This window comes from Tachypleus tridentatus, chromosome 13, assembly GCF_004210375.1.
Source record: "Tachypleus tridentatus isolate NWPU-2018 chromosome 13, ASM421037v1, whole genome shotgun sequence".
In the NCBI taxonomy this organism is placed as follows: domain Eukaryota; kingdom Metazoa; phylum Arthropoda; class Merostomata; order Xiphosura; family Limulidae; genus Tachypleus; species Tachypleus tridentatus.
The window spans coordinates 90134782-90158830 of NC_134837.1; the positions used below are offsets into that span (position 1 = coordinate 90134782).

Sequence of the window (24049 nt, forward strand, 5' to 3'; positions counted from 1 at the left end):
CGTGTTATTAAAACCCATGTGATGTTAGTGTAGGTGCTATTAAACCCAAGATGATGTTAGTGTAGGTGTTATTAAAGCCCAGGTAAAGTTAATGTAGGTGTTATTAAAACCCATATGATGTTAACGCACGTGTTATTAAAACCCAGGTGATGTTAGTGTGGTTGTTATTAAAGCACAGGTGATGTTAGTGTAGGTTTTACTAAAACCCATGTGATGAAAAAAAGAGAACTATTTATTAAGTACGTAAATGAACAGAGTTAACTCTCCTAGAGTACATACCGTTTGCACATCACTTAGTCATTTCTATGAGCAAAAATCGACAAAGAATAGTCTCCAAGCGCCATATCAATTCGAACCTACTCTAAACGAACCTAGAACAGTTACTTTTAACACAGATCTGACAAGTTCTAGTGATGAGGACAGTTCAACGAGCGAGAGTAGCGGAACTGTGAGTGATACTGAAGAAATAAGATTATATATTCAAACGACATGCTTTATGAGGTTTATGAGATTTACATTTAACATGACAATGTACTGTGACATAACATGACATAACAAGTACTGTGTTAAGATTAATTTTATTATGATGAGTTATGGAAATATGTTATGGAGTTTATATTTGATTGTTTACAAGTCTACAATGTTTTTTTTTAAATACATAACATTTTTTTACCTTAATACATAAAAGAAATTCAGCAGAAAATTAAAGAATAACATTTACCTTTTACAACATTAGATCTGTTGGAGAAAAGTATTCGTAGATGGCGATTTATTAAAATAAATTGGGTGTTTGTGACTTAGCTTAAAATCACTCAGATATTATGTGAGCTTTTTGCTTGATGAAACATTGCAGAATGGACGGCAAATGCTTGTTGTGGACACACAAGTGTAGAGGACGACGTTTCAATAGTCTTCCGCCTTTCGTCTTTCTGAATACTCTGCCTAAACAATCTATCAAAGAAGGTTTTTGCTTGTTTGTTTGTTTATAATTAAGCATAAAGCTACACAATGGGCTATCTGTGCTCTGCCCATCATATGTATCGAAATCCGGTTTTAGCGGTGTGAATTCGCAGACATACTGCTATACCAGAAGGGGAGGGTATGTAAGCTCTGACCCCCGGGAATTGAGACGCGGATTTAAATCTTGGACGCCCGTAAATGTACAGGTGATCTACTAGGGGGGTATTAATTCATATTTATTTTCAAATTAATAATTAAGTTAAAAAATGTATGATTGTAATGGTGCAAAAATGTGAGACAATTAAATGCATTAATTCGATGTCGATTACTTGTGTTCAGTGTATTTACCATTATTCAGTTTATTGATAAAAAATCGTTTTTGATTTTTCTTCTACAATAAAGAGTGTTTTCTCCCTATGGGTTACTGGTAACTTACAAAGTTATACGCAATAATCTATGATTCGATTCCTCTCGGTGGACAGAAATAGCTCAGTATGTAAGTTTGTGCTAAAAACAAGATAAAAGAAGGACGCAGATCTACAACATTAATTGAAAATAATTATTCGCAATAATTAGTTTGTGAATAGACAGTAATATTAAAGTTACTTTTAATAAAATATATTTTGCTTTTTCTTCAACTAAAATACTAAAATTTCCTTGAAATAGTTTGAATCAGCACTACTTTTACACCTCTTAACGTCATAAAACGTTAAAAGTTGTTACTTCTGATATTTCAGTATGTCAGTTTCAGATTCATACAGTCAACTGTTCTCACACAATTAATAACTGTCACACAAAAGTATTTTAAAAGTAGAATTATTTTAATTTTCTGCCATATCGATTCAGTGCAAAATATAAAGTCTAAAGGAAATTATTTAAGAAGAAATTAGTTTTCATTATTCATGTGGATCATTTGAATATCTCTGACAATACTACTTCATACATTTCAAGCGAGGTACGCAAGAGTATATAATATCTTGGTGAAATAATTGGACAGATATATATCTCAGATGTTAAATGCTAAAATGACTTTTGATATTAGAAGGTAGTACTTTATTTGGTCTAACTGGCTAGTAAAGTTCATATTATGTTTGAAAAACTTTATATTGTAGATAATTAGATCTATTAAATAAAAGTTCTTTCTTATTACTTTATGGATCCGCCATCTTGAAGACTTTGTAATTCCTGTTGATTAACAAACTTTTCCGTATTTTTGATTCTTGTATAGTTGGCCACTAGAGAGATGCTGTAGTGAATCTGTAACATTGAAACATGAATTCTTATACATGATCGTAATTCATCTCGCTAAACACCTTAAGTTATTAACATGACAACAATACATACACTGACTAATCGTTTCGGAAGGATTTGGTGGTGCTGTACAAAAGCTTTTATATTTTAATTCTTTTAACTGGACTTCGAAATTGAAATAAATACAATTTAATCATCATTCTTATTAATAAATTGAAATTTCCATAACTTGAAGAAATATACTTATCAAGCTGAAAATAATTTAAAGAGCTGGGTATTGAAAAGTTTGAAAAATAACATGTATTTCAAAGGAGCAATTGTGTCAAAGTGTCATATTGTATATTATTATGTATGTTATGCACAGTATCATAATCTAACCTATGATTACATATACAGTGTGAGGCCTTAGATGGTGTATGAAGACGTACTTTCCTTAGAAACAGAATTAAAAAGCTAAAAATACATTAGAACTTAGTCTATCCATAGTGTCAATGTATAACTTTCGGACTATATACTGACTTGTTGCATATCAATAGAAACAGAGCAGTAAAACAGTATTAATGCCCTATATTTTGCAGCTTTGAGGTTGACCTTTTGGAACAAAGAATTCGTTTCAACCTGTTCACAACTTTCAATTAAAAATTACATTTTAAGCTGAGGTTGCTAAACATTTCAGTTAAAAATGTTCACAGTGTGTGGTTTTGTGTGTTTTGAATTTCGCGCAAAGCCACAATAAAGCTATCTTCAATAGCCGTCCCTAATTTAGCAGTGAAAGACCAAATACGCTCGCCCTTTCATCCGTGGGGGCGTTAACATGTTATGATAAATCCCACTATTCCTTGGTAAAATAGTATCCGAAGAGTTGGTTGTGGGTTTTGGTAGGACGAGAATTCGAGCCCGTGATCCTTATATTACGAGTCAAGAGCACTAACCATATGGCTATGCCGGTCTCTGCAAAATATAATCATGACAATAATAATAAGTAACACTATAATTTTTGTTTCTCCAGTCTCTGTAGGATCTTTTTTTTTCCTGATACAAGAAATTTTGTATTGTCATTCACAATATTATTAAGTTTAGAATTATAATTTATTTTCTTCATCTACATTACTTTACACTGAAATTTGATTAACGATTAAAGTACTGAAATAGTTATTTTGAATAAAACATTATATTTATAAAAACTAATAATTATAATGTATAATAAATAGATTTTGTAAGAAAGCAAAATGTGGATGGATTATTGTTTTAACTTAAGAATTTTATCAATAATATGGTAACTCATGTATTTCTTATATTACTATTTATTTAAGAGAGACAGTCAAGGCCATATGTAACAGTTACACTGACTTATAAAATACTTAAAAGTTCTTAAATAATAAAAGAAGCAATCGTTTAATACTTTTTCAAAATTTTTTCCATATCCGAGAAGATCCATGTGGTATTCGAATACTGCACCAATCCGCAAGCAACGATCGAGAAACTGATCAAACAGAATGTGCTGGCCCCTAGAAATTCTATGTACACGGACTCGGTCATTTCAGTCAATGTAATCTTTCTTATTCCTAATCATATGATGTAAGTGCGTGAATTGATATCGGTTATATACATATATATGTATATATGCACAGTTAGATGCATGTAAATTTCACATTTCTACGTACAACCATGGACCGAACAGTAAAGGCCCAAAGTTAATTTAAACAAAAGTGGCCACCTTAACTGAACCTGTTCAGCTACTGTTGGTTTTATAGTGGTTCTTTACATAACCATTACTGCATTATAGTTTGTCATATTAAAAAAAAAAAGTTTTATTTTAGTTCTATTAATTGGCCCGGCATGGCCAAGCGTATTAAAGCGTTCGACTCCTAATTCAGACATTATTACACAGCGTACAGGCCCAGCATGGCCAGGTGGGTTAGTGCGTTCAACTTGTAATCTGAAGATCGCGGGTTCGAATCTCGGTCGCACCAAACATGCTCGCCCTGCCAGCCGTGAGGGCGTTATAATGTGACGGTCAATCCCACTACTCGTTGGTAAAAGAGTAGCCCAAGAGTTAGCGGTGGGTGGTGATAACTAGCTGCCTTCACTCTAGTCTTACACTGCTAAATTAGGGACGGCTAGCGCAGATAGCCCTCGAGTAGCTTTGCGCGAAATTAAAAAAAAAAGTTCTATTAATTTGAATGATGAAGGTATGGAAAAAAATTATGCTGCAATTGAGTAAGACTTCGTATTTTGCTTTTGCAACAACGCCATCTAACCTGTCTAAAGTCGCAGTTGCATCATACCACTACTGTCTTTTTAAAATTTTCTTTACATATATTTAATTACATGTATATTTCTCCCGAAAGAGACTAGAATGTGTATACTGAGCAACTAATAATAACATACGTTTGTTTCTCAAGTATGAGTGTTAAGTTTATACTTGATATGAACAGATCAGTCAAAATGAGACTAAAAATGCAAAAAAAATTATTTATTGACATTAATAGAAATATAAAATAGGAGCTACAAGTTCGTTAAAATGGTTTTCTTGATAAAGACAAAATTTAAATTATTATCCTTCTTACGGTCAGAAAAAAGCTGTTTTCCTCAATATTATTTTTACTAATTTTATGTTACAGTAAAGCTAATCTGGTTGTAATTGAAAGGACTATCACTTGGCTGGCAGACAAAATGTAAAGGATTATAATACTTGGAATAGACGAAAGTTATTACGTGCAACTGTATGAGGAATGTAACTGCTTGCAGATATCGCGAGTAAAGTTTGACAAATAATCATTTTTCAGATTTTTCGTTAGCTAAAGGAAATTTATTTTAATGTTATGGGTAATGGTATTTTCTGCTTCTTAAAAATATTCTCAAGTAAGAAAACCCTACAGTTTTAAAAAGTAACAATTTAACTATAGTGTTGAATATGAAATTTAAAATTAAGGAAATGTTAGGTTTATATAACTTTAATTTACCCTCTTTGTCGTCAAAGCTTACATGATGTAAGTTAGCTATCTCTCATTAACCAGACATTGCTCATTTTTGTTTTTCTCAATTTTAACATAATACACATATATGTAAAGCTTGAAGTAGCTAATATAGCTCCAAACAGCTAAGTACTATTTTCATTTTCAAAATATTTCTCATATTTTTCAGATAATGATAAGGTTAGAATACTTTAATAGCAGTTCAATTACAAAACACAAAATATAGGAAACGCTAAACTTTACGAGGGTGTGTGTGTGTTTTTTTTCTTATAGCAAAGCCACAGCGGATTATCTGTTGAACCTACCGAGGGGAATCGAATCCGTAGACATACCGCTGTACTAGCGAGGGGCATTCCACAAGAAAACCATATTAATTGCAAAATCTTATTTGTTATGTATTTTGATAACTATTTTCCTCTTTTAAAACATTGACCAGTGTGCCAAATAAATGTAATTCTATATAACAATTACGAAGTTCAAAATAAGATGCCTTTATATTTAGCCAAGAGCACTTTTAATCATAAGTGACTAATAATATGTTTAAGAAATATTTCTTAAAATAAAACTTGTTGAAAGTGAGTGTAAACTAGATATACTAAAACGTGAATATGTTATGTACAGGCTAAACTTAGACTTCGAGACTGGAGTTATTATTTTCAGTTTTTAATAAAAATTAAAGTTATGATCGTTCTGCTGCGAAATAACTTAAATAATCGCTCCTAGTTGTAAACAAATGTAATTTTTAACAGTACGACCATTTTTGATACGTTTTTTATTAAATATAAAAAGAAAGAAAATAGTTTTCTTTAGTAACTGCAAATAATAAAATATTAAAAGAGAAACTTACCAAACTTATAATAATTAATACGCAAGCTACAGTTGCCAAAATGTACATCACCACTGCCTGTTCAACCTAAGCACAAAACATATGAATTTATTATTATTTTATAGGGAGTTAAACCTAAAAATACGTTGTTATAGAATGTAAACAAAGATTATGTTTAAGGTGTACGATTTAACTTATAAAGCAGCATATTGTTAAAAAAAATCTGAATTAGTTTGGTAATTTCAAACTGTACATACCATGTACCACTGGAGAACTTGAAGACATAAAACAAATAAACACTTTTGTTTTAGACTCGTGTAGAAATATGCATACAGTACTGTGCAAAAGTGTTATAACAAGAGAATATTTTGTCATTCTTACCATTTCATAAGGCTAATTCTTCCATGCTATTACAGAATGAAAATTTCTACACTATGTTAATGCTTGACGGATCCTTATTGACAACTGAATGATCCAGGGTGAGAATACTTATTTCTCTTTAGAATTACCATATACTTGTACCAAGGGCATGTATAGGGATCCTTGCGTGGATGTACATTGTGATCAAATTTATTGTATCAAATAACTGTCATGGTAAATCACATGCACTGTCTTAACTATATAGAAAAAAAAAAAAGCTAGCAAGGAGCTAGCATACGGTACCAGTATATGTGCGAAGAAATCAATTTAATAGCACTCCACAAATAAACCTTGATAAACACAGTGTTTATCATTATATAATAAGTTTTGTTATCATACCACAGCCCACAAAGCATAAATAATTTGTCAGTAGAGGAGAGACTTCGTATAAAAAGCTTTAAGTGACGCTGGCTGGATTATCCAACAATTGCTGCAAACTCGAAATGCTCTCCAAATACTGTCAAGTACACCCTATGTTGTAAGACTGAGACAGGTAAATTTTAAAATAGGAAAGGGAAAGGCAGAAAGCCTAAACTTACTGATACTGATGTTAAGTATCTTCGTTTACGCAGAAGGAGAACTGCCACTGATCTCAAGCATGAGATAAACCACGTACCAAATGACAGACTTCGAGCTTCAAATATTATCTAAACACTGAAATGTGCTAAAACGTACAAAAACTGGACTGTTGATGATTGGCAGAAGGTGTTATGAACGGATGAGGCCAAGTTTGAAATATCTGTTTCAAGATGTAGGTTGAATGTCTGATGGAAGAAAGGTGAAATATATTTACTTCATTGAATAGCACTTACCAAGAAGCATGAGGGAGACAAATGTGATGGTTTGTAAGTGTTTTTTATGCTGATGCGACAGGAGATATTTGTAAAATAAATTGAACAATGGATCAGTCCAAATACCATTAGCTACTGGTTCGTCATGGTATACCCAGTGGTTTGCGTATTCTTGGTAAATAATTCCACTGTCAAGAAGGTAATGTTCCCAAACATTCATCCGACTATACAGCAATTACTTAGCTAAGAAAGAAGCTGCTGGAGTCATTCAAATGATTCAATAGCTCTCATAGAGCTATGGTGTCAACTCAATTAAGAAGATCTGGGATTTGATACATCAAAAACTTTACAAATCAAAAGTTATTTCCAAAGAAATTTTATAGGAGTGTATTGAAGACATTTGGAGTAAAATCTCAAAAGACACTTTGATTAAATATGTTGCAACAATACCTGAAAAACTGTTTGCTGAACTCAAGCACTTTCACTGAGTTTCTGTTGTACCAAATATAATATGAAAACTAATAACATTTTGATGTTTGATCTATGACTTAAATTCTATTGCTCTTTGAAAGTATCCTGAAAACTACTTTTTGACTTTGTCTGAACACATTTTGAGAGTGCTATATATATATATAATAATAATAACAGTGATGGGGCAACAAAACCCACTGAATTTGCTTGTTCTTCAAATGGGAATTTCATTGTAGTGTTAATCATGACCAGCAACGTTCACAAACAGATAGTTAACCTCAAGATGCAAGGAGAAAAGGAGATCATTTCCTTTGAAGGTAAATTCTTAGTGACTGGTGATCGATAGGTAACATAATACAAAACATAAAGAAACACTATAAAATGTTCTACTGTGGAATATTTCCTCGCCCACCTACAGTTAGTCAATCTTGAGCCATTCAAACTTTTCAAAACGTTGTTAAAACAAATCTCACATCTTGCTTTAAATCCACCACCGAAGAGTCCAGAAATTTCAGTATATTAAACTATCAGATCCGGATACACGACTATGGATTTCGCAGACTCATGGCAAGTGGTAAGGTAATATCATGACGTAGTGTCGTTTTCGATTCGTATCACTGATAACAATTAATAAACCCATGAATACTTTGCCAGTGCTCTGGATTTAACTTCATTTCCAGATTCTTATATTATTTGGCAGTAAGAAAAAAAAAGACCGACAAACACATTTTTAAAGCTTTGACAAAATGTGTTACTGACCAGGTGCAAAACTTCTGAAAGTTGTATTATAAAAAGTTCTTGAATCACATTAGATGTAAAGTATTAAAAGACAGCGATACTTCTTACAATAAATCTTGTGCTTGCGTAGAAAATCAAATTATGTTAACATGGTAGTAACTTAATAAACCACGATTTATAAGCACAAATAATCGGTTTTAATTTACTACCACAAATCTTGTTAAATTATGTTTACAACCATTGAAAGGTTGAAACGTTTACATAAATACAAATAGAAGAAATCAACCACGGAAATTACAAGAGCCATTCATTCTTAAAACTGGAGTTCAGCACTGACAATCCTTTGATACCATTGATGGAGACTGAAACAAAAGAAAGAATCATGAAAACTTTCGTAAATCGCGTTGGTTTGCAGGTATCCAAGATATATGCCTGAAACAAAGAAAATTAAATTGTGATATAATTACATTATCAAGATGGCTCATTACACAACCATAAATTATCAACAGTAAATGATATTCCAAGGTTATATACTTAAAACGCATTATTTATATGTCACAGATAACCAATTTTCTGACTTTTTTTTTGGGGAAGAGTTGTAATAATTTTAGTAACTGCTTTTGTTATATAGATCCGTTTCTCTGCTAGGATCAAAAAACAAATGAAAATATAATGTAGATGGCAGGACTAATTATCTAAAGCATACAGAACTAAAATGCCCTAACTTATAAAAAAAACTATTCCTTTAAATAAGAAAATTTTGTTACATTTTAGATTTCAAAAGAAATTACACATTTTACAAATTGTTGATTAATTATGAAAATATGTAAAAGCCGTTTCGAAGATTCTTTTTTAAACTAAGGCGTAATCTACAGTTCTAAGTTTAACTTACGTAGTCTTTACAGAATTCTTTGATCTTTCCTTCTGAGCAGATCAACAGATTTTCATATTTTGTTCCATTTGGAAACATAAAATCTGTAATAAGAATATGGATAATTTAAAGACGATAATTAACAAAATGCAGTTTGCAGAATATCAAAGCTTGTGATATTCCTTTAATGTAATGGTATATAGTAGTATATAAGTAAAAAGTAAGAACTGTGGTAAATAAAAACAACAGGATATTGTTTAGCATACGTGTTATTTGTTTTAGACTTACAGTTTATGGGTATTTCTCATCCTGAAATATTTATTCTTGACCAGTTTCTACTGCAGGTCCAAAAGGCGTTTGGTAAAAATGCTCCTGGTTATTTTCTCCCACAAAATAAAATGAATCATAGAATAGAAATTGCTTACATTGTAAGTTGACACATGAATATTTTGAACAATGTAAGGTGACACATGAATATTTTTCTCATATTTTGAAAAAAAACAACTTAATAATTGGGTTAAAGTTTGCTGTTGTTTACGCAATGTACTATTTGCACTTTGTTCACTGCGAGGAACTGAATGCCAGATTTTAGCATTTTAAGTTCGTAAACTTATTACTCACCCTCCAGGGCATGGGGCGAAAGATATACGTATTAAGTACACATTTTATATTGACATATAACAGATATCACCAAATCTCACGTTTGCCACACTTTATTGCTGAAACAACTGTTTAAATTACAACACGATGTTCGATATCTGTAAGCAAGGATCTATAGCTAGGTTTAATATATATATATATATGTGTGTGTGTGTGTGTGTGTGTGTGTAAGAAAACACTGGAATATTAGAGGGTTTTTTTTCTTTTACTTTATTAATTTCTTCTATCAGTTTTGTGACTTCAAAGGTTACTCTTCAGGAAATAGTTTTACTGAAAATCTATAACAAAATACATAGAATATCGTTTTTCAACTGAGCATAAATAATCTAAATTAAATACGTATAGTTTCCAAATGTACAAATATATAATACAGTTCATGTATACATTAAGACGTCAAAAATATTAAAAAATAAGTAAAATTAGTTAATATACATTTCAAATTCAAAATTTATTCTAATTATATTTTTAGTAAAACTATTATAATAGAAATACAATTTTTTATCCTATAATTTCATATTTGTACTTTCTCTTTTCTACAAGTCTTAGTAACTGTTTTTACTATTTCATATTTCCTACTGACTTTACACAACCAATTACTTCTGCAGGCTTACTATTATTTGTATGTATTTTGTTTCAGCTTTTTAGTAAAACTATTACCTGAAGAGTGACCTTCGAAATAAACGAAATCAGTAGAATAACTTAAAAAAGAAAAGGAGATGAAACAACTGATATTCCAGTGTCTTCCTATTTGTATCGTCAGGTGACTCTTATTGACATTTTATATATATATTATTATTAATTTAACAAATTTGTTTCCATAAGCTAATTTCAATATTTTTAAAAGCTGAATGTGACCAAAAGCTTAAATAACTCATCGCATCTCAATGGATGGAAGTGTGGTTTAAACAGTTGTTGGTAATCTTCAAAAGGATCTTTCATAAACAATATCAACAAAATACTTTGTTGATACTTTGTATGTCACTTGTTATTCGTAACATGCACTTAAATTGTAATTTAACACAGTAGTTACAGATAAAACGGCATGATGTAATTTGAAATGGTCTTATGTGGTATGCAAAATTGGTACTTGCAAGTAAAAATTGTACACTTTATGCATTAATTTGTGGCAAATTTCAACTGAATGCTTTAGGATATAGGATTTGGTCTCCAGAAATTTAGAAGCTGCAAACTATATGAGGCATGGCAGAAGGTGTACAGCATTAAGCCTACACACTTTGTAATAAATGATACCAGTAGCCTGAACAGAAAATCATGATCCTATGTTGCTCTTTTGGTACAAAACATTAGAGCTATCACACAATCATATCTTTGTTGTCTTTTGGTACAAACCATTAGGGCTATAACACAATCACATCTTTGTTGTCTTTTGTACAAACCACTAGGGCTATAACACAATCACATCTTTATTGTCTTTTAGCACAAACCATTGAGGTTATCATACAACCACATCTTTGTTGTCTTTTGGTACAAACTATTAGTGCTATCACACAATCACATCTTTGTTGTGTTTTGATACAAAGTATTATAGAGTCTATCACACAATCACATCTTTGTTGTGTTTTGATACAAAGTATTATAGAGTCTATCACACAATCACATCTTTGTTGTCTTTTGGTACAGACTATTGGGGCTACCACACAATCACATTTTTGTCAAAACGCTCTAGGTGAAGTGCAGAACTGGAACAGTGTGTGTTATGCCAAAAGAAACCATCTGCATGACTGTTCTTAGGATTTAAGAAACCTTATCACTACCACAGACGCGACTAAATTGCATTTGGTTTCGATACAAGGAGGTGTTGAAAGCTATGAAGAGGTAAGTAGAGCTTTGGGAGGTGGGTTAATTTTATCTTACAGTTCTTTGTGTTTAGAATGCAGTTAGTCCTGAATATGAAGCAAATATTCATACATAAAGTTACGTAATCGAAATCCCATTTTATCACCTCCAAAGTATTTACTCAAGATATATTTAAGGCCAACTCAATAATGCATTATTTTTGATTTGGCTGTCCTTCTTATGACGCACCAAGGTACCAAGGTGCAGAGCGCGATTTTGCAACAAAGATATGCAAATTTTGGACTCTCGGATTTACAGTCTGGCAAGCTAACGATGATCTGTCACAACTGATACCACATTTGTCCAACTGTTTATTCGAAACTACATACTGATTAAGTTAGGTCCTTACTGATATCCATTCTATCGAAAACTTTTAAGAACAAATTTTAGATGTTTTTTTAATCTGTTTTTGTTTTATTGTTTATGTTGAACAAACACATAAAAATGAATATGTCTTGTTAAAATTCTAACCACCCAAATAAATAAGTTTAAGTACTAATAAAACTTACATCATACCAAACTGCTATTGGTTTCTTTCATTAATGCTAAATAGATATCTTTTAACTTGAGATAACTCCTAAACTTCGTGCTCAATTCCATAAGAGAAACAATTAAAATGAAAATAAAAAAACGACCGATGTTCGTTTGTACGAAATTATTTGGAAATATACAATATCTTTATTTCCTTTTAACTGGAGAAACAGGGTCATTTGGTTCATAAAAATTAAAGAGAGTGGTAGCCATTTATTTGCTGAACTTTGTGAAAGTCGAATAATTTTACCTATGGTTATTATTTACATGTAATTACATTTCTACGGCAGTAAATTCAAATTAAATATCACGTTTAATTTTTGATCCTCCATAATTGAAACGTTTATTTAAATAAAATATATCAATGATATCAATAGATATGATCTTGTGTAATTTGTGCTGTATAGTATTTGTTATTACAACACAATGCTTCACATGTGCTGTGTCCATCAAGTTTTTGAAATTCGGTTTTTAAAGTTACAACATTTCGGACTTACCGCTGTGGGTTTGTAATTGTATAGGGATTTCAGAACACTTTACCTTAAGCACAATTGGATCCCTGGTTCAGTAGATTACACAGAAACCAAACGTGCACTATTATCTTTAACTTTAAGACAGTGAACAGTCATATCGTTGAAACATTTAACTTTTAGTTAAATAGTCTAACGACGCTTCTAACTTAAAAGTACTAAACAGATTTTACAATATTACCATAATTTCAAAACTGCTGTGAAATTATTAAATTTTCTCACATTTTTACATACTCTTACAGTAATTGTAAAAGTTGAAACTCTACAATACATACCAAATTGTGTAAGATCGATGCATTGTTTTTTTGCATCCGTGACGTTTAGGTTATTACACAGTCCCCAACTAACACGGAATACAAAAAGTATAACGGTTAAACACACCAGAATAGCAATCCATCCGATCTGCACAAAGTAAGATATCACCAGGAACTATAAAAGAAAAATTTAATCATCTTCAAAAAATATTATATTATGGGATAAAACATATTTGTATAACAACGAAAACAAACACAGCTGCTTAACCTAACTTATAATTGTTACGACCACAATTATAATATACACATATATAAATGCAAAATGTGTGTTTCTTTGCACCCTAGCTTCTCCAAGCCTATTGGGCCAATTTCAGCTTGTTTTGTTTATTTGTTTTTAGAATTTCGCGCAAAGCTACACGAGGGATATCTACGCTAGCCATCTCTAATTTAGCAGTGTAAGACTAGAGGGAAGGCAGCTAGTCATCACCACCCATTGAGAACTCTTGGGCTACTCTTTTACTAACGAATAGTGAGATTAACCGTCACATTATAACGCTCCCACGGCTGAAAAGGCGAACATGTTTGATGTGACGGAAATTCGAACTCGCGACCCTCAGACTATGAGTAAAGCACCCTAACTATATCCTAAGGAGTTCATAATTGAACGTAACCCTATTTCTGTTGCTTAATTACTTACATCCTATTGAGTTAATCTCAAACAATCTTGTCAGGTTGACGCTTTAGACAATGCTAAATATTCTAAAGGGGTTCGGGATCAAAGTATAAAAGTTATTGGATTGTTTCTCAAACAGCCATGTCTTTTCTCAGGGTCAATTAGATATAGGTTGTCCAAAGGTAGTATTACCTCAAAAATCTTTATTTGTTGGTGAGTTTAGCTTATTATTTTATAACAATAATTATTTTGCTATGTTAATTCCGGAAGGAAAACATGCAACAGTTGGTAAATGGAAACAAGACAGAAAGAACAAGATGACTGCATTCATTGGAATGTTAAATGAAGGATAAGTCTCCTAGGCTAGATAATATTTCCCCAAGAGTTTTGACGGAGGTTAAATATTGAATATGTGAGCCACTTGCTATTATTTTTTGGCAGTCGTTGAATAGTGGATAGGTATTACAGAATTTGAAGTTAGCTAATGTAACTCCTCTTTTCAAAGGAAGTGATAAACATTGTCCCAGTAATTAAAGGCTCATTAGTCTTTAATCTTGGGAAAAGTTATGGAAAGTCTGAGGAAAGATGCTTTTCAAAATATTTAACAAAGTTTAGAATTTTATTGGATAGTCATCATACTTTTACTAAAGGAGAATCTTGAATTACAAATCTTTATTCTTCGCATTCTGTGCAAAGGATACTGCTGATGTAGATGAGGGTTAAAATCTATATTTGGTGAATGTGGATTTTCAGAAAATATATGAGCAGATGCCACATAAAAGACTTGTAAAAACTGTGTAGGGTGAGTTAGCAAATTGTATAGAATAGTCACCGGATAGAAGGAAGCAGAAGGTGGTTACAAATGAAGTTCAGTCAAACTGAATTCATGTCACAAGTCGAGTACCTCAAGCCTCTTAGGGCTTTTACTCTTTTTGATTTACGTGAGTGACATAGATGAATAAATAGTCAAGAAATTACTTAAATTTGCAGATGATATTAAGGTCTTGGGTGTTCCTAGCTGTGAAGAGGATGCTACAGATTTAGAAAAGGGTTTAGATTATTTAATGGTTTGGGCAAATAAATGACAAATGGGTTTTAATGATAATAAATGCAAAATAATGCATTGAGGTCACAATAGTTTGAATTGTAACAATAATATGGATGGAAACAAGTTTAACAGTGTCATGATAGAAGAGGTTATTCCCATCTGAATTATAACTATAATGTGGATGAGAATAACCTTAATGCTGTCATAAAAGAAAAAGATCTACGTGTAATGGTTAATGAATATGTTTAGTCATATGTCGTTGCTAGTGGTAGAGCATAAATATGAAATACAAGTCCAAAGAGGCCATAACTTCTTTGTACAAGACATTGGTTAGATCACATTTGGAAAACTGTTTGCAGTCTTGGACTCCTTACCTTATGAACGACATTGAATTATTGGATAGAGTTCAGAGAAGGTTTACTAGAATGATGTCTAAGAGTGAGGGATTGTCATAAGAAGATAGGTTGAAATCTCTCAGATAGTTTTCTCTCCCAAAAAGAAAAGTTACTTTGGATATATTTGAGGAATTTAAGGTTGTAAAAGGAATGAATAGTGTTCATGCATCATGTTTCTTCTTACTTAACAGAAAGAACAGTAGGTCTGAATTCTCGCTGGGAAGGGATCATCTTCAATTAAGACAATTTTATTTTTTAACAGAGTGATTGATCTTTGGAATGGCTAATGAGAAAGCAGTAAATTAAAGTGTGTTAAGACAAAGTCTCAAAAGTATTAGAATAATAAGGGCTGGTTTTACGTATTTTAAATTTATTTATTAATATTTTAAGTTTATTTTAGAGGATTAAACAACCGAGATGGACCAACTGGCCAAATGTTGTCCCAAAATATTATGTTATATTAATAAGTTTTTATCTACTCTATTAATTCCCAAGAGTTAAAACTCATCATTTATCTAATGAATGATAGTTTGTTTATTTGTTTTTTTCGTTAAGCACACAAAAGTATAGAATGAGCTATCTGTACTCTGATCACTGTAGGTATGAAAACTCGAATTTTAGTTTTTTTAACCCCTTAGACTAGCTGCTGAGCTAATGGAGACATGAGATTAGTAATCACTCTCAAAAGGGGAGAAGCTTTCCCCACTATACGTTAATAGTAAACGTACTGTTCTCCCTGAATGCAGAGAAGGAATCTTTATACAAACTACTCACGAATTAAGCAAAAGTCATATTGTTGAGATATCTCTGATTTATTATTAAAACAAGTTATGCCTCACCACAGCACAGGAAATACGACCTCCCATTCGAGCTTTCCATCCACGGTAGACTTTATTTCTTGTTGCTCCTGTTGCCAGGAAACCAATAATCACCAGGATGATACCCAAAATTGCCACCAGGAGTGAAAGGCTTACAAATGTAAGTCGAAGATCTATGAATCTATAGAAACAATAGAGAAGCTAGTTAATTTTAAAAGATAGGGTATTAGGAAAATTAAATTGCAAAATACAAGCGAACTGTTCATGCTTTCATGCTCGTATATTCAACATTTTGGAATCTTTATTTTCACACACACATATGTAAATATTAGGTTTGTCGTTGAAATCTTACATTTTATTTTAACATGATAATCTTGTTATAACATATGTAATCATAACATATATCGTGACAAGATAAGTGTTAACTATGGTGTCACAAGCATTTTCTTTTAATAAAAAAATCCTGGTAAAAAGAAGAGACTGTGTAGAAATAAATGATGATATTTCTCACTAACAGTCACGTGATATATTGAGAATATAATATCCCTCACAGTGTAGTTAGAGTGATTAGCAGTCACGTAGGTAGCGGCTACATCCTTAGAAGAGTGACAATTTTATTTTTAGTATATAAACATTCTCTAAGTCGATAATATGATAATGATGATGATTAATATATTGCATATATTAATAATATATAATTTATATATATTGCATATATTAATCAGTTTTAATTGTTGATAGTACTTTAGTATAAGAAGGACAGGATAACTAGCTTTAAGCTTTGATTGTTTGTTGGAAATAAAGAGTGCTTCACTTCGCTGTAAACTGTGTTCAGTCTTTTCATTGCTTTAAACTCATTCGAGGTTAAAATTAAGAGGATTCAAAAATATTCTGTAATCTATATTTTGTTTAAACCTCCTATTTGTCTGTGGTTCAATGTAATTAAACATATGGAACCCATTAAGCATGATAGTACAACAGAGTAGGAAGGGGGCGCTTTTAAAGTATTTGTTTCTTGTTTGAAAAATGGAATCGCCTGTAATTTTCTAAATTATTGAGTGGAAAATTTGCTCTTGACGAAATGCCATTTCCCACAATAAATAAAAGTAACAGTCAGGTGTTGAATAAAGTTTACTGTCAGAGAGCGTTTTTGAATTTCAGAGAAATCTTCTCATGTATATCAGATTTTTGTTGATACTGTGATTTCCTTGACATCTTCTTCTGAAGCCATAGGTCAGAAGATGAGAATTGCTGGAGTCTGTTGTACCTAAAATGGCCAATCTGACACTCCTCTGATGTTTAACCACAATAAACAAGACACATGGATGACTGAGAATCATTACGATGGTGTGCAGTCTGATGAACCCAAGACTAGTAGGGATGGCCTCTATAAGATTATTAGAAATTATTTAATCACACTATATATTTTTTCAGGTTTTGGTAACTTTCATTTACTTTGGTAACTTTCCAGTCTAAAGATATTATGTCCTTTAGCATAAGCCGTCTTGCCAGCAGTCGAGGCATCATGCATAAACTAGTGAAGGTGCACGTAGCAGTAGTGAGCAAACGCATGCTATAATTCCAGTGATACGGGACATAACTTAAATGTATTGTCCCTGGACATTGGGAGTTAAACGATTTCTACAATAATGTCATTAAACCACACAGTAGAAAATTCAATTAGTGAATGGATACCATGATTAATGTTTTAGAAGCTATGGATAGAGCAATTGAAGAACTTGGAGCTAGCATGAGTGCACCTTGACATTCAGCAAGATGAATCATGGCCAGCACACAGAATGAAAAATTTAGTACAGATATACGTAGTCTGTGGCACTTATTTGAGCAGTTATGAGGGCAAAAAAATGTGCTGTACGATTAATACCAATCAATGGTACATGGCGCTCAACCTGTAATTCATTTAATTGTCAATGATCCAAATAGTTTTCAAATGTTGTGTAATGCAAGGGATAGAGGTCATCAAGGTGTTATACGTACTTATGCTAATGCATGATGTTTGGTAGCATGTGAAATGCAAACCATTAAGGAGATGTTTTGGACGTTTCTTACTCCTGGGCAAACGAAATGGAATTAACACCTGCTATATGTAATGACTGCATTAACATGCAAAAGAACATAGATGGCTTTATTTTATGCCAGCAACATGGAAATTTTGTCTTTATAGGTCCTTATCTCATACTCTAACGTATCAATATAATGCTTTGTATGCATAAATGCATGGAATAAATAAAACAGATGCAAGCAAAAGTTACTACAAAACATCCCATGCATCAGATTGATAAGGAATCACAGGTCAATACGGAGGATTGAGAAGATGAATATTGTATTATTTGGTATCAACTTTTCTCAGCTGAGGAGAAAGAAGTACTTATGAGGCTACGCAAGATGAATCGCATGATAAAGCACTTGGAGAAAAGGCGCCATAAAGTTAAAGTTATGGTAGTTAACCAAGATGCACCCCCTAACTTCTTGATCATTACTGTTTATACAAACTGTCAAATTAATAGTTAGGATGGTCACTTATGAGATGAATCGTTAAAAGGAAGTAGGGCTCCTTACTTTCCAACATATAATATTTTACATCAAACGCATGCACTACATTTTGTGATTATTTCTTAATTTAGTACAAATTTAGGTCAGTCTGTTGATCACAAGATTAATAGGATTGAAAAAGCATTCTAATTCTTACGTAAAAACATATGGTGATAGCCGCTTGATCATGACATAGTTAGGCCTGCTATATAATGTCTAGAATATCATTAATTTATAGGAATGAGAAGGATTGCTATGGTTTTTTTAAGCTTATTTGAGAGAGTAGTATGACCCTTGCTTTCCGAGGTACTGAGTAATTTTTTGAAGAAACATGATATTTGCCATTCTGTGGAAATTGTTCATCTAGTCCAATCAAGTATTAACAGAAGACTCATCAGATTCACCTACTTTACACCTAAAATATATACAACTCCTCCATGTGCAATGAGGGAATTGTGTTCATTCTCTGACCAGAATGTCAATTTTACTGGCTTGACCTGCATTTACTTTTTTGTGATGCTTATTACAATGAGAAGATTAACTAGCAAATGGGGATACACTATCTTGCTACTTGTGCTAGTGGCTGGCAACTGTCTGGGACTATGAATTTACTTTACTGTAGAATATTTAATTATTAAACTCATATATTCCAGTGACAGCATGAATATTGCTTCTGTCTGGAGATAGACTGTTTACAGTTATGGGTGTATGTGATAATGTGTATCGTCAAGATATATATATATATATTTAAATAAACATGTGTGTATGGCATTGCACACAAGTATGGATCTTACAGAATTACATACCTGAAAATTTCAGAATACAGATGGACCAAGTACACTGAGAATACATTTACCAAGCAACTTTTGAATGAAAATAAAGGACTTGATATGTAATCAGGTAAGCACGATACCCATGAAACCTGAGGTACCAAGTCATCCAAAGAGAGAAGGGATATATTCTTCACATTTAATACACATTTGAGTGAATGTAGGATTGTAGAAATATCACTTAACCACAGCAATACTTTCTACACATTTTATAGGGACATTTTAGGACAAATAATTATTGTAATTAAGCCATTATAACTTTAACTTACACTTTTAAATACTTTTGATCATTCAAAACTTCAGTTGATCTTATTTTGCTATCATGATTTTTTTCTACTTAATATTAAATTCGTAATCCTTCTAACTGTTTTTCTCCAAAATAGTTTTTGAGAATTATAGCCTGCTAATTACTTAAAACGTATCTGTTTGGAGACGTTCTAAAAAGCTTCATTTATTCTGTAACCATTAAGACTCTGAGGAATAACCTAGCATTCGGCCAGATAGAGTTACTCACCATCAGGTATGCAGATTCTGATTGTATCCATGGGTAGATTTGACCCTAAAGTCTCCTGGAAACTCAACTTTCCGAACCACTCCAGTCTACACAGCAACCACAAAGCTGTCCATTGTGATGTCGCCCAGTTAACAGAGCAACTGTTCAATTTGGTAGTATATCTTAGTTTTTAATTTTTTCTGTAAAGTCCGTCATGACGAATAAACCTACTTGTAGGAAAAATTATACATTTAAAAACGGCTGGTACGAGTAGAGAAAGCACTAGTGCAAAGAACCTGACAATGACCGAAGAAGGTCGAAACGTTGTTCGTTCCTCTACTAGTGCTTTCTCTACCCGTACCAGCCGTTTTCAAGTATATAATTTTCTGTAAAGTGTATTTGTTTGCTGAAATTCATGCAAAGCAGTTCGAGGACAATCTGTCACAGCTATCCGTAATTTGGAAGCAATAAAATAGAGGGAATGTAGAAGATCAATGCTATCCACAAACAACGTTTGGGCAATTCTTTTACCAATGAAAAGTGGGATTGACTGTCACGTTATAACATCCCCATGGCTGAAATGGCAAGCATATTTGGTGAAGGGATTCAAACCTGCGACCAGCAAATTGCACGTCGAACACCTACTAGCCTGTATGTGAAGTTATGTTTCCAGTTATTTGCTTGATTTATTATAAGTAACTACAAGATCGACTTTTATATTAGTATATATCCAGTTACGAGGTTTAGGTTTTGATACTTATAAATATTCAGGTGACTATTTTTATTTTATTTCACTGAAAAAGCGTGTATAAATAATTTTTAAGATAACAGCAGCCACAACTAGAAAAATAATACAAAAACATATAAACATGTAAATATTAATTTCATATTTCATATATATATATATATAGGGTGAGCCATAGCAAGCGTCATATTACAGGAAAAGTGAAAGAAATACAAGTAACTTTTGTTCATGATTAAGTTGTATTGCACTATTATTGAATTTCGTTTAACATAAAAAATGTAGAAGTGTTTCCGACTGTTACATATTTATCTTTGGCATAAAAGTTGCTACAAGCATCCCATGAAATACAAGTAAAGTGGTATCTTGTTGAGTCAAGGAGTTTGTTATGACCCATTCTACTTACAAAGTGATCAAAATACAGTTTTAAGTACAAAACATTTCGTTGCTTAAACAAGGAGTTACATCTACAGCACTTTTAAATTATTTCTTTGTATTATATATTGTAGTGTATTATTACTTTTAAAAGACAGATCTTCGCTAAGATATGTATATTTATATATATACACACACACAAAAATACATAAAAATCTTTGTCTACTCATACCCTCGAGCCTTTACTTGAAAAACGACTTCGTACATCCGTAGGGTTAAGGTGATTCCTTTATACGCAGACCCTAAGAAAATCCCAGATCCTGAGAGGCACATGACAGAAGCGATAACTGACGGAAATGGTATCTTCAACATGCATTTCGCACATCCTTTAAGTTAAGGAAGAAATAATAATTTTCATTGATCAGCTTACAATACGTACTATGATCTTAAAGATGTTACTTACGATCACATTTAAAACTTACATCTCTGAATATGTCCTAAGAACAGTAATATAAAGTCACGAAGAGCACTTAAAGTTAATCCAAATACCATAAGAAACATATAACTAGAAAATTGTTTCTTATCAACGAAATGGCATATATGGCATAAATATCGTATTTAAATCAAACTAATGAAATCGTAATATCATCTTTCCTTCTCGTGAATGGAAATAATATTTATCCAGAATGAGAGTATAACAAGGTATTTGATTTATGTGTAAACTGTTGACCTTTACTGATCTGCTTGACAAGTGCTTATTTTAAGAAGGTTTCTGAACTAAATACGTAGCGTAATATTAAACTTATCAGCATATATATTTTCTGTTACTTACCTAATATTTAGCCTTATTTTTATTGTTTTGATTAACAGATAATAACACAACTAACCAATTTTTTTACTTTGTGTATCTTTCACTAAATTTTATAAGGAACTTCTGAATTTATAATTTCTTTAGTCATGAATATCTCAACTGAAATGTAACACCACCCACATAAAAATTAATAGAAAAATTCAAAATAACAACAATAAATTGAAAAATTTAACTCAAATTACTAGTTAAATGTGGATTTATATATATATATATATATTGATCATCATAGTAGTCAATCTTAGAAATGTCTAATATTCTGCTTACGACATGATTCTGCTACGAAAATGTAAAAATATATTTCTTGGATTCGCCAAGTAAAAAGGTAAGTAGCTGTATATGACTTAAATAGAATTTGTTACAAAAATATTATAGGTCGGGTTACAATGACAGAATGACGTCAAAGCGGAACCGGTTGTGATATACCATATACTATGCTTTCATGGAGAATCAAATGTTCAGTATTTTAGGCTTAAGTTTTAGGTTGTGGCTTCATGTAGCTAACTAATATATTAAAGTATATTAATGTAGTTAAACGATGAAAGTTTGTATTTCAAATATTCCATGCGTGAAATAAGAAATTCAGCAAAAATTTGTTTCAATGTAGTAATTTATATTTTGATTAAATATTATTCATGTTTACAATACACAGTCCTTAATATTTTCAGTCATACAAGCTACGTGGTTCTTAAGGGATATAAATGGCAAGAAATAATTTTATACCTTTTACTTTTCAAAATTTTGATGTTACAAATGTGTTTTTTAAGTTATTATGTTTTTAAAATATTGTTTGAAAGAAAATAACACCAAGAAACAAATAAAGGCTTACCTTTACAACACATCATGACTGTAGGGTTAGTTAGGCCTTAAAATATTTCATTCGAGTAAATTGGTGCTTGTATAAGTAATAAAACTAAGTATTGAACTTAGGCTTTCACATAATCATCTGAATGTTGATTGTATACACAATAAATTGTATATAAAATTACATGAAAGAATACAATCTAAAATAATTTAACTTATTAGAGTACAACAGGATAGATGTAATGAAAAGTGTGTCAAAACATGATAAAACGAAACCGTTGTCGTTGTTTGCAATGTTTTATCAACATGAAAATAAACGATAAACGAAAAATACATGTAGCGAATAACGAAGTCCTGTGGTGTGTTGTTGAACTCTGATCCTTATGGAAATCTGCTGACGATAACAAAGCTACGTTGGTTATCAAAGTAATTCAAAGAACCAATGAGCGAAAGTAAAAGACAATATGTTATAGTGCGTCAACCATATTGCATCTGCAATATCAAGTGTCGACGAGACCTTTTGGCTAATACCAGGACTCATCAAGTCGTCTGGGATATACAAACACAGTAGTTGTGGTCTAGTCGCTATATATATATATTTCGTAGATTTTCATGAACAGAAATCCTTAGCTTGTGAATGAAACTATGCAAATTAACATATAAATATATACATTGAACAACTTTTGAACAAAATCCGAATAATAGAAAGTTATAAGCGACTGTATGTATGTTTTCAATTATTTAATTTATAATTTTAATTTACATATTTTATCGTACTGTTACTTACTTTGTTCAAAGTCAAAAATAGTGTTCTATATAATATTAGGACTGGGTAGTCTCAAATATTGGGCGTTTTTGTTCTGTGATTTTATGATTTAAATAATATATACGCAGCAGTCGTTTAAATTACTTACGTAGCTTCAACATGTGAAATGAGTAAGGCGCAAGAGTTGTTAATGACAGGCTCTTCTTAATTTTCAAAATGTAGAACTTACATTTCTTAATATATTTGTGAAATTAGTCTTATATCTGTTAAGTAATAGCTTTAAACGCAATGAAAGTTCAAGCTGTATTGTTTATTTACTTGCTGTCTTCTTCGAAGCAATACTAATATTGTCTAGGATAGTATAGGCCCGGCATGGCCAAGCGCGTAAGGCGCGCGACTCGTAATCCGAGGGTCGCGGGTTCGCGCCCGCGTCGCGCTAAACATGCTCGCCCTCCCAACCGTGGGGTCGTTATAATGTGACGGTCAATCCCACTATTCGTTAGTAAAAGAGTAGCCCAAGAGTTGGCGGTGGGTGGTGATGACTAG

At 32.0% G+C, this 24049-nt stretch overlaps 1 protein-coding gene and 1 long non-coding RNA gene across 2 annotated transcripts in view; one reads left to right on the top strand and one right to left on the bottom strand.

Moving 5' to 3' along the window:
- The window catches only part of LOC143237389 (uncharacterized), a 39532-nt gene extending 33820 nt beyond the window's left edge, over nucleotides 1-5712 (top strand). Inside the window, exon 3 of the long non-coding RNA XR_013020047.1 lies at nucleotides 5463-5712. This is a non-coding gene — a long non-coding RNA (uncharacterized LOC143237389). The remainder of the gene's footprint in view (nucleotides 1-5462) is intronic.
- On the bottom strand, nucleotides 1761-23077 carry LOC143237388 (neuronal membrane glycoprotein M6-a-like). The gene is made up of 7 exons (XM_076476597.1): nucleotides 22763-23077; nucleotides 21298-21451; nucleotides 16094-16253; nucleotides 13160-13313; nucleotides 9328-9410; nucleotides 6037-6102; nucleotides 1761-2217 (listed from the first exon to the last, which is right to left on the bottom strand). The coding sequence occupies exons 1-7, from the start codon at nucleotides 22776-22778 to the stop codon at nucleotides 2107-2109; spliced, it is 744 nt and encodes a 247-aa protein (XP_076332712.1). The 5' UTR covers nucleotides 22779-23077; the 3' UTR covers nucleotides 1761-2106.
- Nucleotides 23078-24049: the final 972 nt, after the last annotated feature.

Bases quoted from the DNA above. Each gene is read 5' to 3' on its own strand.
- LOC143237388 (XM_076476597.1), bottom strand. The intron at 13,314-16,093 runs GTGAGGCATAAC...TTTCTTTTATAG, and splicing joins GTCGTATTTCCTGTGCTGTG to TTCCTGGTGATATCTTACTT. The intron at 6,103-9,327 runs GTAAGTTAAACT...TTTTGTGCTTAG, and splicing joins AAGAATTCTGTAAAGACTAC to GTTGAACAGGCAGTGGTGAT.